General features: G+C 40.5%; 1 protein-coding gene across 2 annotated transcripts in view; it reads right to left on the bottom strand.

Annotated features, from left to right (window-relative positions):
* The window catches only part of asic1b (acid-sensing (proton-gated) ion channel 1b), a 190,953-nt gene extending 189,494 nt beyond the window's left edge, over positions 1–1,459 (bottom strand). The window contains exon 1 of one of the 2 annotated variants that reach the window (XM_079594243.1): positions 136–1,459. In XM_079594243.1, the coding sequence (XP_079450369.1) occupies positions 136–500 (365 nt within the window). In that variant the 5' untranslated portion in view covers positions 501–1,459. The remainder of the gene's footprint in view (positions 1–135) is intronic. The other variant, XM_079594245.1, reaches the window with a different exon arrangement.
* Between the last annotated feature and the right edge of the window lie 13,456 nt (positions 1,460–14,915).

Raw genomic sequence — 14,915 nt, 5'->3', positions numbered from 1 at the left:
AAAAAAGACATCTTCCAGATGTAAACAAGCACATCAAAAAGAGATCTCCCTGATGTGTGCTATCAGGGTATTATAGCCTAGGTCAACAACAACAATTTTCTCCGTTTAAAATGTTTTACAGGATACAGAACTCACCTGCCGTTTAAAAGCGCGAGCAGCTCGCCCGCGTGGTACAGGTCGTTGCGCGTCACGCGGCCGAAGCGGAAAGAGTTCAGGTTGCAGAAGGTGATGGCAGGAAACGCCATCAGTGGTGCTGAGATCTCGTCCAGCTTGGTGACATGAGGATACTGAAAGTAAAACTTGATGCGGTCAGCGCAAACAAGCACCAGGAACGAAAAAGACCCCAAGAAAAAGATGATCCAGAGGCATCGTTTGATGTACTGGCGTTCATAACTGAACATATGTGAGATGCCATGGAGCGTGGACCTGCTGGCAAAAACTTCAATGGGTGCGGGCTGCTCACAGTCCAGGTTATCATCAGACTCGGTTTTAATATCCATGGTTATTGAAGTTTAGACAATCTCTGAATGAAGCAGAAGAAGATATTTAGAAGATTGGAGGAAGTTACGCCCTCGGATGGTCAGTTGATCTTTACAGGCGTGTGCATAAATAAACCTGGTTGACAGAAAGCAGTTGCAACAATCCATGCAACATCTTCATTATGTTCATCCAGCGTTCCAGCAAGTTTCTGCAGTGTAAAGTGAAATGGGACCTACTTCTACCCGATCTAAAATTACGTCTATTGATCTAAGATGTATTCAGGTTGATTTGGTCATATTAAATCACATTTCTGACTTGAATAAACCCGGTGACGTTAGTGCCACATTAAGCACATTTAGGCTACTCAAATTATCAATAAAATAACAGTTTGAAGAAATCAACCAATAATACGAATTGTTACAGATTTAGATCCGATGTTCCCAAGATCTTCAATAAAATAACTCCGTAGTTCCGAGAGTATCGTCAATTCATTGTCCGTCCAGTCGATTCAGCGCAAATGACAGAAAAACAAGCGTGATGATAACGCTTCCCTTTATAACTACTGTCATTTATTTGCATACATCTTTACAAGGTGTTATAGACAACTGAAACGCATCGCTCGATGTAAAGAGAATGTCTTCACATCTATTCACAACACTAGACACATCCGTGGTGTCAAAACGGCTCGGATCGTGTTTCAAGCTCGATACAATAAGCGATCCGCAATCCAACTTCACCACGCGCGCGGTTAACGGCAACACAGATGCTCTCTGGATGTTGGCATCACTAAAATGTCCCCCTCTTTAATTAATGCAGCACGGCATGCGTATCCATATCAGATAAAGTGTCGGGCTGTAAGTTACATAGTCCCCGTCCGTCCAGTCCTGTGGGTTGGTTTAGATGTAGACAGACACGTCGGGAATGAACGCTGCACACTGCGACGAAGCCTCCATCCAAGTGCCCTACTGTCTGTCTGAGCATCACTGTCTATATGACCCGACCATTTCTTAAGAGAGAGAGAGAGAGAGAGAGAGAAAGCGAGAGAGAGAGAGATATTTCGGTGAAGCCTATATTATACATAAACTATTTTATTATAGATGTTTTATTATTAGCCTATTTTATATATATATTTACCTTTTATTATTTAATATCACACTTTTTATTGGCTATTTCTTGCAGCTACCTTGTTGTCTTTTATTATGTTTTGTTATTTTAGGCATTAATTCACATTAAAATAAAAATACATGTTTTAGTTATTCTTATTGCATATTTCATGCAATTTGTATTATGCATTATTATTTGTATTATGTCATTATTATTATCTTTTATACCTGTATGTATAATTTTATTATTCTTATTCCTATATCTTTCTCTGTAAATTACTGTTTATTTCCTTTCGTTAGATAATGCAATAAAAAATTGCCCTCGATGGGACAATAAATACACACTATACAGCTACTAATGTCAGAAGCAACTAAAGTGATGTGCAGTTATGATGTATATCTGAACTGACAGTCCTGCTGACCACGAGGTGCTTGAGTGATAAATGAGCATGTACGGAAAGACTGATCAGTATTATTTGAGAAACTCACAGCCGAGGGGTGAAAGGGAACCCACCCATGAAATTACACCGAGTGCATTTTAATCCAGGTTTGTGACAGTATTGGCTAACGCTGGGTGTCGCTGTCACTGACCGAATCAATAGCCGTGATGATGTGGCCCACAGCTGATTATCAACTTTCAGAGACACGCTTAAGTGTCAGTCTGTTAATGGACTCGCATGAACTCCACGAACTGAAGCAAAACCCCTTCCAGCTTCAGCTGAGGTTAAAACAGTCTGTCCAGGTATGTGTCTGTTTGTGACCTGGTTCACTTTGGAGTCTATAAAAGAGGTTTAAATATGATCTGGATGTTTATTGATCCATCATGAGGATGTGGAATAAGAAACCATGGCTCCTGAAGTGAGGTGAAGGGTTATTCCCGTGAGTCGCTGAATAAGTACTGTGTCCGACTGTATATCATACGTGTGCCTATGGCCTGAAACACACTCTAAGCAAGTATCAAGCTCGGTTTTATGATATACAATTCCACATAAATATCTCAGAGTAGATGTAATATCCACAAGGCCGTGTTTTTCATGGCAAACCAATTTTTAAGAAAGCCAATAAACGCAGTTTTTACAGCAACAATCTTGAATCTCCGCTGATACTGTAGGGTTTGATGAAACGGCTTACAAGAACACATGCTATAAGATGCCAAAGGGAAAAGTTGCTTCTAAAAGGAAGTCAGGAAACTTTCAGCGATGCAAAATGCTTAAAAGGATTTCCTGGACACCATTAGTATAACAGCATCCATCTATTCGCATTAAATAAATGGCTCATTGTTCAGAAATTGCGGTTTCCACTCGAAGCATTAGAAACTTCTGCAATTTGGCATGTATCCTCATAATGTCCTGTTGTCCATGAATGGCAACTTTTGTAAAGTTTGGATATTATGCTAGAATTTTTTAAGCAAATCCATGTTTTCACTGTTATACGGCTTTGACAAAAACGCAGTTTTCTCATCTTTTTTTGTTAAACATTTAGCTTTTTTAATGAAACTTGTTGATTAAAAAAGAATGCATGAAGCTAGAAAAGTGTTGTTGTTGTTTTGTTTAAAAGCAGAGGCTCTGTCCTTTCTTTTATTGTATGTTCAGATAGTCATACAACAAAATATACTGGAGGCCATGAAAGTTTTGAACAAAAATGCTGGTGCTGACTGGCAACTGTAAAAAAAAAACTCTGGTGGAGAAAGAGTTAATGTGTTAATGTGATAACACATATTTTGAACAGGTTTTGGTTTATGAGGCAACCAGGTATCTCAGATCGTCTCTGGTGAGCTCCTATCATGCTCTACTTGCGCCATAACGCATGTCTACAGATGCTCTGTGCAACAAATTAAATGGCTCATGCACCAAAGCGAAGATAGACAGGTAATGGAGGTGACAGGATGCTGATAGCAAAAGGAAAGAGTTTATCAACGGCATCCTGGGAGCTTTTACCACAGAGTAGTGAAGCGGCAGCTACATGAGGGCAGAAGGATACCATGGAAGATAGACTCTAGAAATCAACTGAATCGTCAAGGGGCCGGAAATGGATTATTAAAAGCATGGTTACTTAAAACTTGTGATCTTTTTCCGCAGGGAAGTTATAGAGCCGTAATCTTCAGAAGAAGAAAAAACTGTCAGTACGCAAAATAAGCTCGAGCACTTGAGCTAAAAGTGTGAAAACTGCTTGCAGAGCAGATTTAAGTTGAAGCACACTGCCAGTAAAGCAGATGTTGGAGACGTGGACTAGCAGTTACCGCGTCTACTCAGATCAGAGTTGGGGGAAACGACTCAAAAAGTGTAGTTTGATAAGCCACTCAAAATTCAAATGTATCTTTCCCGGCAAAGTCAATAATCTTGAATCTCAACTGATAGTTTAAGTTAGGGTTGGATGAAACGCTTTACAAGAATACATAGTTCCCAAAGAGAAAACTAACTTCAAAAAGGAAATCAGGAAACTTTCATCCATTAACATTAATGCAAAATGCTTAGACTTAAAAGGATTTCCTTTCTAATGGACAACTTTAGTATCACAGTGTTGATATATTATTCACATTTGAAATAAATGGCCCCTTGGTCAGACATTGCGGTTTTCCTCCTCATAATGCCTTTGTTGTCCATGTGTGCCAAGTTTTGTGAAGTTTGGACATTGTGCTGACAAGATAAAACTTTATCATTATGGTCATTATGGACGACAGCCAAACACATTTCGGAACATGTTTGCTAAACAATTAAATTAATCAAAATTTATTTTGATAACATTTTTGTCAGGAGCATCTTAAAGGATGAGTTCACTTTCAAAAACATTTTTGCTGATAATTTACTCACCCCCATGTCATCCAAGATGTCCATGTCTTTCTTTCTTCAGTCGAAAAGAAATTAAGAAAACATTCAAGGATTTTTCTCAATATAATGGACTTCAATGGTAACCAATGGTTTGAAGGTCGAAATGTCAGTCTCAATCATAGATCTCAATGCAGCTTCAAAGGCTCTACACGATCCCAGTCGAGAAATAAGGGTCTTATAGCGAAACAATCTGTCATTTCTAAAAAAAAAGTCACATTTATATATACTTTTTAACCACAAATGCCCAACTTGTAGCATCTCTGAGATGGTATTACGTCATTACGTTGGAAACGTCACGCAAGACGTATTTACAAAGCGAACGGGCAGAGACTAATACACGTACCAATAATGATTAATGATATGCACACGTAAGGACCATTTTAAACAATAAACTGACACAAATACATATAAATATGTGTAATTCAACATACATACATCATACTTGTAAACACTGGGTCGGTACTTCCGACTACGTCTTGCGTGACCTTTCCAACGTGATGACGTAATACGTGCCGCATCTCAGAGATAGTACAAGACGGGGATTTGTGGTTAAAAAAATATATATATATATTTTTTTATTTTTTTTTTTTTTATTGACCGATCGTTTCGCTAGATAAGACATTTATTTTTCGACTGGGATCATGCAGAGCCTTTGAAGCTGCATTGAGACATACGATTGAGACTGACATTTGGACCTTCAAACCGTTGGTTGCCATAGAAGTCGATTATATTGAGAAAAATCCTGCAATGTTTTCCTCAAAAACCTTGATTTCATTTCGACTGAAGAAAGAAAGAAATGGACATCTTGGATGACATGGCATGGCGGTGAGTAAATTATCAGCATTTTTTTTTTAAAGTGAACTAATCCTTTAAGATGGTGCACACCAATTTCATCAAATTCTTGTGTTAAATCAGGGATTTCATTGATTTACATTGACCTAGTAACTCTAATTATGAGTATTTATTTAAAATAGCCAGTTCTGAAAAACAAAAGATGTACACAAAGTCTTTGTTATGCTCCTCGCTGAGATTTCAAGCAGATGTGGCCTTTCACAGCCTGCCAGATCTCAGGGAACGGGATCCGAGATGAATGAACTCGTGCCTGGTCGGCATCCATGAGGCAATTTCAGGATTCCAAGAAGCAAAAAGGCTGTTGACCCCACTGTGTTGTAACCTCGAGCTTTGGCAAACCACAAGCCAGCAAGCATGTCCAAAAGACTGTCGTCTTGGCATTTCGATTGCAAGCCAAGTGACCAGAGTTGAGAGAATGTTGGCCGGCCCTTGAGGGATGGACAGATGGACGATTAGCTATAATGAGGTCCTGCAGGGATCAGTGTGACATGGAGCAAAGACAAGAGACTGCCCAAGGACATACTTGTCTCTGGGAGAATGGAAGCCATTTTAATATCTTTTGGTTTGGGGGGAAATTTTAAACCCAGGGAGTCTTGAATGTTCTGGATCACAAATGCCTCAACACTAAAGCTTTGTTCAGCGTACAACACTACTCATACTTCCGACTACATTTGCCCAAATGTGACAGATACAAGAGAGTACATTGTGTGAGATGCACAGTAATAAGAGACCAAATTAAACAAACTGGTTTAGTGGTTCATTGGAGATTAATACAATTCTTGATGTCTCATTGTTGTTTTTTGTTTCTAGTTTATTTTTTAAAGATTCAGAATTTAGATGATTTTAAAGAAAGAGCAAAATCCTTAAATGTTCCTTCTAATGTATCAAATCTTTATTTTATCCAATGTTGGTTCTTCTGAGGACTTTCTGGTGCGGTTGAGCGTGTGGATGTCCTAAATGACTCCCACAGGGATTTTCCACATTCAGCTCTTTGACACAACTGCTCGCTTACTTCATGCCAGAGAAATGTTCATCTGTTGGTTAACTACCCACACGCGTACATAATATATAATGCATGAGTTAGAGAGTTAACTCACATAGATTTGCACTTAGAGTCACTATCACTGTCAACAGCAGATCTGTATGGGACTTTTTAGGTTGTCTAAAAAACACCTCTTTTGTGAAATGTTGAAATTTACCCAATTATTCCACTGTTGCCGGGTTTTATTTATTTATTACCAGTTGGATTGGGAAATTGGGAAGCAATTTGTGTCTTCCTCTGTGTAAGTCTGATCAGAGTAATCTAGGGCTTTACCTTACGCCACGTCCAACATCCCTTTGAGAAACTTCATTAGTTTTTCACTAAAGCTGTCCGATAAAACACTGTAACAGTCAAAGGTTCACTCACCTTTGCTTTTTCATTATTACTTCATGCTTGTCTTGCGTTTGAAGTGCTGAGAGATGAATTATGAAGGTATTTTAATGAAATACCGTGTGCACCACACATTCTGTCCTCCTGAATTGTGTTCTTGTCATTATTTCTTTCAGGTGCAGCTCCATTTCAATTTGCAACTCTTCAAGCGAGTAATTCCTCAAATATATAAATCAATTATTTTATTTATGTTCTGCAAATAAAATAAGACGCCTGGATGCAAAATGTGCACTTTGTCATTGATGTTTGTGTGCAAGACAGCAGCCATTTAGAATTCAGGATCAATTTACTAATTCAATGCAAGGTAAACATTACATTTGGAACTCACCAAAGATTGGTGTTGGGATAATTGCTTGTTTTGCCAATTAAGGGTGAAATTAGTTAAATAAGCAGTTTAATCAGCAATGTTAAGACAAAAACTCAAAGATGCCCGTTTGTTAGTCTCTCCCACCAGGCTTCCTATACTAGATTAACCAGCATGACTTTATTGGTTGACCAGCTTCACCAGCTAGTCCTCCAGGTAAACAAGTGCTTAAAGGAACACTCCACTTTTTTTTTGGAAATAGGCTCATTTTCCATCTCCACTAGAGTTCAACAGTTGAGTTTTACCGTTTCCGAATCCATTCAGCCGAACTCTGGGTCTGGCGGTAGCACTTTTAGCATAGCTTAGCATAGATCATTAAATCTGATTAGACCGTTAGCATCTCTCTCAAAAAAAAATGGCCAAAGAGTTTTGAGATTTTTCCTATTTAAAACTTGACTCTTCTGTAGTTACATTGTGTAAAAAGACCGACAGAAAATTAAAAGTTGCGATTTTCTAGGCCAATATAACTAGGAACTATACTCTCATTCCTGCGTAATAATCAAGGAACTGCTGCCGTACCAGCAGCACAATAATATATCAAACTTTGTGCCGGTCACGTTGGAAGTTTCCTAGCTGGGGACTATATCATTGCGCCTGCTGTACCCATGGTACGGCAGCACAGTTCCTTGATTATTAAAATTGCAACTTTTCATTTTCTGTCGGTCTTAGTACACGATGTAACTACAGAAGAGTCAAGTTTTAAATAGGAAAAATATTTCGTCTAAATTTCGTCATTTTTTTGAGAGAGATGCTAATGGTCTAATCAGATTCAATGATCTATGCTAAGCTATGCTAAAAGTGTTACCGCCAGACCCGGAGATCGGCTGAATGGATTCGAAAACGGTAAAACTAACAGTTAAAAACACATCTGACAATTTTTGTCTGTCAGGAGGTCAAACTAAATAATATATGATTGGTTTTATTTTATTTTAAATATTTATCATATTAAATTTATGTAAGATTTGCAATTTACACAACCACGGTACCAAAATAGGGACCACTTTTTCTTTTTTTTTACACATACACTAGGAAAAGTCTATAAAAATAAGGCCCGTTTTTTTTAAAACAGGCAGTATTTTGAATGCATTGCATTGTTTTGTGTTTTAATCTCTGTGAACTTAACGAATAATGTCCTGACCGAAAATGAACAGTACCAACTCTTACTGTGTCAATATTAAATACGCCTACATTTTGGTTTGTAAATATTATTAATAAAAACAAATTAAAGTGCCATCAATAGCCTACATTGTGTATTCACACTGTGATCTTCTCACAGACAACTGAACACTCTGAACAAGATTTCTTTCCTGATTCACAGCTCCAACTTTCACGATCAATAGGGTACAGGCCTCATTCTGTCCGACTTCACCTTTACTCGAAAAAGTGTTCAATACTCGAAATGATAACAGCCTCTGAAATAATCCACAGGTTTAGCTCAGCGTCAGTCCGCTCGACTGTGAACGCAAACGTGAGGTTAAGTTACTTCACCTTCAGTCAAATGCGCGGGTGAATGTTGATACCTGGAGACCGAGCGGTCGAAGCGCTCCAGCCAAAAATGCCACCGTTTAAATTTGATTGACATAATTCACAATGGATTCAGAGAACAAAGGTTCCCTGAATGTCAAGATTATGGAGCGGAATACACAAGCCTTTCACATCTCCCGGCCGGACGGGTGAGAAACACGTCGTCTATCACAGGATTTGAGCTGCATGTATTAATTGGTTTTCTTAATTAACACAGCATGCGCGGGCATTAATATTCACGCCTCATAAGATAGTGACGCTCCTCATTCAGCGCTAAATTATTTAGCTGCACTCGGAGCAGGAACGTGCAGGAAAATTTACATTTTGGCCGATATGTTGACAAAACTGCAATTAGGAGCTGTCTTTTTGTGTTTTTTAATGATTAAAACTTCTGCTTTCTTTCATTAATGATATGTATAGCGACAATAAATAGGATGTTAATAACATTGAAAAACAAAACATCTCCAAACAGGACAGAATACATATGCAAAATAGCTAAGACAGCGATTAACTCTACGTGCAAACACTTTTCGTGTGGTTAAAATTGTAAACAAGGGAAAATAATTAACGTTTAAAATGATTTATTATCCTTATCTGCCAGTTTGACGACTTATTCAATTTGACATGTTATGAGTGTCAACCAGCACTGAATAATTACCTCATTTCTACCTCATTGTCAGTAAGACATTAATTTGCTGTTTGACAGGTTTGGGGCTGAAGAACAAGAGGATAAGACCTACCTGTCAGAGAGAAAAATCACAAATGTCTAAATGAAATGAAGAGCACGTTTCTTATACTTATATACTCGACATACTTATCCTTGAAACAGGAAGTTAGCGCGGGACAAGTCGGGAAAAAGTCGAAGCCACTTCCTTCACAATTACACAATAAAGACGAACAACAAATAAATTTCTAGTTGTTATTGCTAGTCAGAGGCAGGTCATCTTTCATATTTAGGGGGAGGGGCAATGTCATTCACGAGAGCATTTTATTGGACAAAAATGTGGAGTGCAGGATGATGTCATCAATATTTTTGGTCTGTTTTTCCTAAACAAAAATAGAGAATGTGAACAGTCAATTTTTATAAGTGGACTAAAATATAGAATCAAAGTGCAAACAAACAAACCATACAACTCAATTGACCCTTCGCAGGGAGCTTGATTTACAGGTGATCTGACCAATCATACTTCGCCATCCGCCATTTTGTCAGACAAAGCTGTCAGGAGAGTTAGTAGATCAACATGGGAGGATTTGAACTTGAGAAACGGAGTGTACTGACATCTTTCCGCGGTTAAAACAACATTCCTTCTGATGTTCATTCATGTTTATTTGATGCTATAAATGAACTAGAAGGAAGAGATGATAGGTTCACGAGCAGCTTTAACTGATGCTCTACAGCGATCTGTCAGACACATTAAAGAGCCACAAAAACTGTATTTATTGTTTACATTTCTTAAAAAAAATTACCAAACTTGAACTTTGTTTAATATCAAAAGTAACCCAAAAGTGACCTGGTCTGTCAGCGCGTTGTCAGTGTCCTCTCTGCTCCGTGATGTATTTTTCACTGCGTGAGAACATGGTGTGGCGTGAGAGCGGCGTAGCTTGTCGGACATAGTGACAGTAACTAAGGGGGGCGGGTCTTTGCGAACGGTCAATTGAGAGTTCTCGAGGTCTCAGACATTGCTCAGAATTGCCAGCAAACCTGCAATTTTAAAAAAAGATCTCAACAAGAACTTGAATATTTTTCATTCAAGATCAAATAATCTGAGCTGCCATTTCGTTTTTAACACAACTCTTATTTTTACTTTAATGAGCTATTTAAGAGCAGCACAACTTTCCTGAGGCAAGAGTTGTTCTCGTGAAGTTGGTCTCTCCAAAACAAATCAGCACGAAGCAGGGCCGTGACATCAGCAAAGCCTGAATAAATGATGATGTAAAATATCGCCTGTGCCGTTGAGGGTGGGACAACAAATCAGGCCGCAGTCCTCTGCGGCCGCTGACACATTCTGACACTGATAGATCCGCGCGAAGGGCCGCTCTTAATTACCTTTTAGCCCCGCGCTGGAGAAAGAGAGCGGCCATCGGCCGAACGGCAGCGACAGAGATGAATGCTCAAGACTTCCCACGATCAATCAGCCACTCCGGCCTCCTCTGGATCATCTGTCACGTCCCCACGGAAAAGACTCTCATTCTCGTCCGTTTCACAAAGAAAAGACACGGAAAGAGAGAGACAAGAGATAAAGTGAAAGACAGTTTGGAGGTGTTTAAGAGGAGACTGCGCAAAGCTCAAGGTGGTGCGCGCACACAGGCTGATATAGATAGATAGCATGCACTTATCAATCGCCTCTGTTGTGGTTTAATTGCAATTAAAGTTGCAAATTGGCCCATGATCATTTTCAGCAGGGCCAGGATGCATGAGGACATTGATATCACACACACACACGCACGCACACAGCTATTAGCAATTACAGATAGATAGATAGATAGATCGATAGATTTATACAGCATGTGATGGATCTGTTGATTGGTTTCGTCGAGCAGCTTCAGGGTCACACTGACTGCTGCCTCGACCTTGCTCTCGGTCTCGCATCAACATGGTCACATGACCCTGACCTGTGACATCACTCAAGACCACCTACAGACAGAAGAACGCAGAAGTCAATACACTGCACACCCAAATATCAGCCAGCAGCAATCAATCAAAACATCTTCCGGCGCTTCGCTCAGATCATTTATGGAAATGCAGGGCCGAGCTCTAATTCTGAAATCCACACATCCAAAGTGTCGATACAAGTTCCTCTGATGAAGAGTTGCCTCTAATCTGTGAGATTTTCTGCACTGCAAACAAATTGGATGCGAGTCAAAATATTGAATATTTGTATGTATAACTAGATGTTTACAAACTCACACTCTAGCATTGCGAGTAGTTGCTGGCATCGCTTTACAGTTGCTAAGGAGTACTAAGTGTGTTGCTATGCGGTTGCTAGGGTACTTTGGCTGGTTGCACACTGGTCAAAGTTGAATACTTGTGGATTTGTTCAAATCACCAAATGCAATGTTTCTAAATCAATGAATAACCCACAAATACACAATTCTGATCTCACTTTACAGTATTCTCACAATAATTTATGCCAAATAGAGTTAAAATGGCAAGATTTTTCTAATCATTACATCTAAGACTTATAATAAACAAAAAGTATGTTCATTAAAATGCGACTTGAATAGGCTTAGGCAGAGTTATGTTAAACACATATGCAATGCTTGAAGCTCAAATGTGTGACCTTCTGGGTTTACCATATTTGATGCTAAATTTAAACTTTCATTTTGGGTGTACTATACACACTATATGTTTCGTTGCATTTTAGTATTGCTATATATTGTGACACTATATATTGTTATGCCCCTTTAATAAATCCATATATTCTTTGGTGGATTATTACATATGTATGTGGATAAAACAGCATGAAGTGTGTTTGACCTCTGTGAATGTGGCGTGTCTCTCGGGGAACACACGGCTGTTGACATGCCGCGCAGTGACGAGTGTGTCCACTCTGAGAGCTTTCACCTGTACCTGCCTCAGAGCGCACGGGACGCTGTCCACGGGGGTCACGGCGAGTGTGTGAGATGGAGAGCGAATACTCGAACCCCGCGGGACCTGCAGCGTTCTTAGCAGCTCGCCAGACAGCGAGGCGCTATCAGTGATGAAAAAAGCTCCCGATGTGGCGTCAAGTTTCCAGTTATCTGATGGAAAACTGGATGATGTGCCGGTACACAGCAGCCTCTGGTGACACTCTCATGACGACAGGACACAGCGGGAGAGAGACAGGCATAGAGAGAAAGACAGGTTGAGAGAGAGAGACAGGTGAAAGAGAGAGAGGCCGAGAGAGACAGGTTGAGAGAGAGACAGGCCGAGAGAGAGAGACAGGTTGAGAGAGAGACAGGCAAAGAAACAGACACAGGTGAGCGAGAGATAGGTTGAGAGAGACAGGTTGAGAGAGAGACAGGCCGAGAGAGAGACGGGTGAAAGAGAGACAGGTTTAGATAGACAGGTGAAAGAGAGAGAGACAGGTTGAGCGAGAGACAGGTTGAGAGAGACAGGTGAAAGAGAGAGAAACAGGTTGAGCGAGAGACGGGTTGAGAGAGAGACAGGCAGAGAGAGACAGGTGAAAGAGAGAGAAACAGGTTGAGCAAGAGACAGGTTGAGAGAGAGACAGGTTGAGAGAAACAGGTTCAGAGAGAGAGACAGGTTGAGAGAGAGAGACAGGTTGAGCGAGAGACAGGCAGAGAGAGACAGGTGAAAGAGAGAGAAACAGGTTGAGCAAGAGACAGGTTGAGAGAGAGACAGGTTGAGAGAAACAGGTTCAGAGAGAGAGACAGGTTGAGAGAGAGAGACAGGTTGAGCGAGAGACAGGCAGAGAGAGACAGGTGAAAGAGAGAGAAACAGGTTGAGCAAGAGACAGGTTGAGAGAGAGACAGGCAGAGAGAGGTTGAGAGAAACAGGTTGAGATAAACAGGTTGAGAGAGAGAGACAGGTTGAGAGAGAGACAGGCAGAGAGACAGACAGGCAGAGAGACAGACAGGTTGAGAGAAACAGGTTGAGAGAGAGAGAGAGACAGGTTGAGAGAGAGATAGGCAGAGAGACAGACATGTTGAGAGAAACAGGTTGAGAGAGAGAGACAGGTTGAGAGAGAGACAGACCAAGAGTTCACGAAATGGGACAAACACCCAATAGAGACTCTGCAGACCGAGCTGTGCAAAATCCTGCTACGAGTTCAGCGCAAAACCCCAAATAATGCCTGTAGAGCAGAATTAGGATTATACCCCCTTATGATAACGATTCAAAAAAGAGCCATTAAATTCCATGCCCACTTAAAAAATAGCGATGAACAGACCCTCCATTACAAAGCCCTGTCCTACCGAGAGCTGAAGCCAGAGAGAAACGCCCTCGGCCGATTGATGCTAGAGCTGACGTCACAAACTGACAATAAAAACATAGCCAGACCAAACCAAATAATTAAAACACAAAAAGAAAAATACCTTAAACATTGGACAGACGCAACAGAAAAACAGAGTAAATTGGAATGCTATTTGGCCCTAAACAGAAGATATGAATTGGCAGGATACCTGAGTAAAGTGAGCGACCCTAAACTGAGGAAAGTCCTGAGCATGTACAGACTCAGTGAACACAGTCTGACCGTAGAGACAGGCCGACACCGGCAGAGCTGGCTGCCGAGGGAAGAGCGACTGTGCCCTCACTGCTCAGAGAATCAAGTGGAAACAGAGCTACACTTTTTGACTTCCTGCCCCAATTATACAGACATTAGGGACACTTTCTATCCCCTTTTCACAACCCACCAGAAAGACTTCCATCAGAAATCAAATCTGGACAAACTCCCACTCCTGCTTGGAGAAAGCCCAGCGAGCTCAACCCTGGCTGCCCGGTATGTGAGGTCCTGTCACGACAAAAGAGCCTCCAGCAGGACAGAGCTACAAACTATACACCTAGAGACACTGATATAAATATTAGAAGATTTTATTGCTATGTTTATTTTGATGAAATTTTTATTTTTATTTATTTTTATTTTATATATTGTTAAGTGTTATGAATGCTTTGGCAATGTAAAGACTTCTTTCACCATGCCAATAAAGCTATTTGAATCTTGAATCTTGAATCTTGACAGGCAGAGAGACAGACAGGCAGAGAGACAGACAGGTTGGAGAAACAGGTTGAGAGAAACAGGTTGAGAGAGAGAGACAGGTTGAGAGAGAGAGACCGGTGGAGAGAGAGACAGGCAGAGAAACAGACAGGTCCCTCTCGTCTTTCTTCTCTGGTCTGGACTGCATTTAAAGGGGTCATGACATGAGAAACCAAATTTGCCTTGATCTTTTAGTATATAAGAGGTCTTTGTACCATTAAAACGTCCTGCAAGTTTCATAGCTTAAGACTTCCTCCCCATTATAAACGAATCATTTATTTAATCAAGCTCTAAATACAGCTCGTTCTGGATCCATGGTAAGAAGTGACGTCACGGTACGAAGTGACGTACCAGCGTTTGCATATGACCGCCTCCAGCAGAAGACAGTTACACTTTAAGCGCAAGACAACTACGCTCATTTCGTATCGTTGTCGCGCCCGCGCGCTGCGCGCCTCACAAGTGTTCAGTCGACAGACAGCGAGTGTGGGTCTGTGTACAGGGAAATTACGATGCCACACAGATGTGCTGTTCCTGGCTGTGGACAAACAACATCTTTGAATACGCTGCGAAAGATCCAGTCGTCAGGGAAAAATGGATGCACTTTATTTTTTGCGGACGTCTCAGTCACGGCAGTGT

This window comes from Phoxinus phoxinus (assembly GCF_949152265.1).
Source record: "Phoxinus phoxinus genome assembly, chromosome: 20".
In the NCBI taxonomy this organism is placed as follows: Eukaryota; Metazoa; Chordata; class Actinopteri; order Cypriniformes; family Leuciscidae; genus Phoxinus; species Phoxinus phoxinus.
This window is presented reverse-complemented; position numbering and strand designations above follow the sequence as displayed.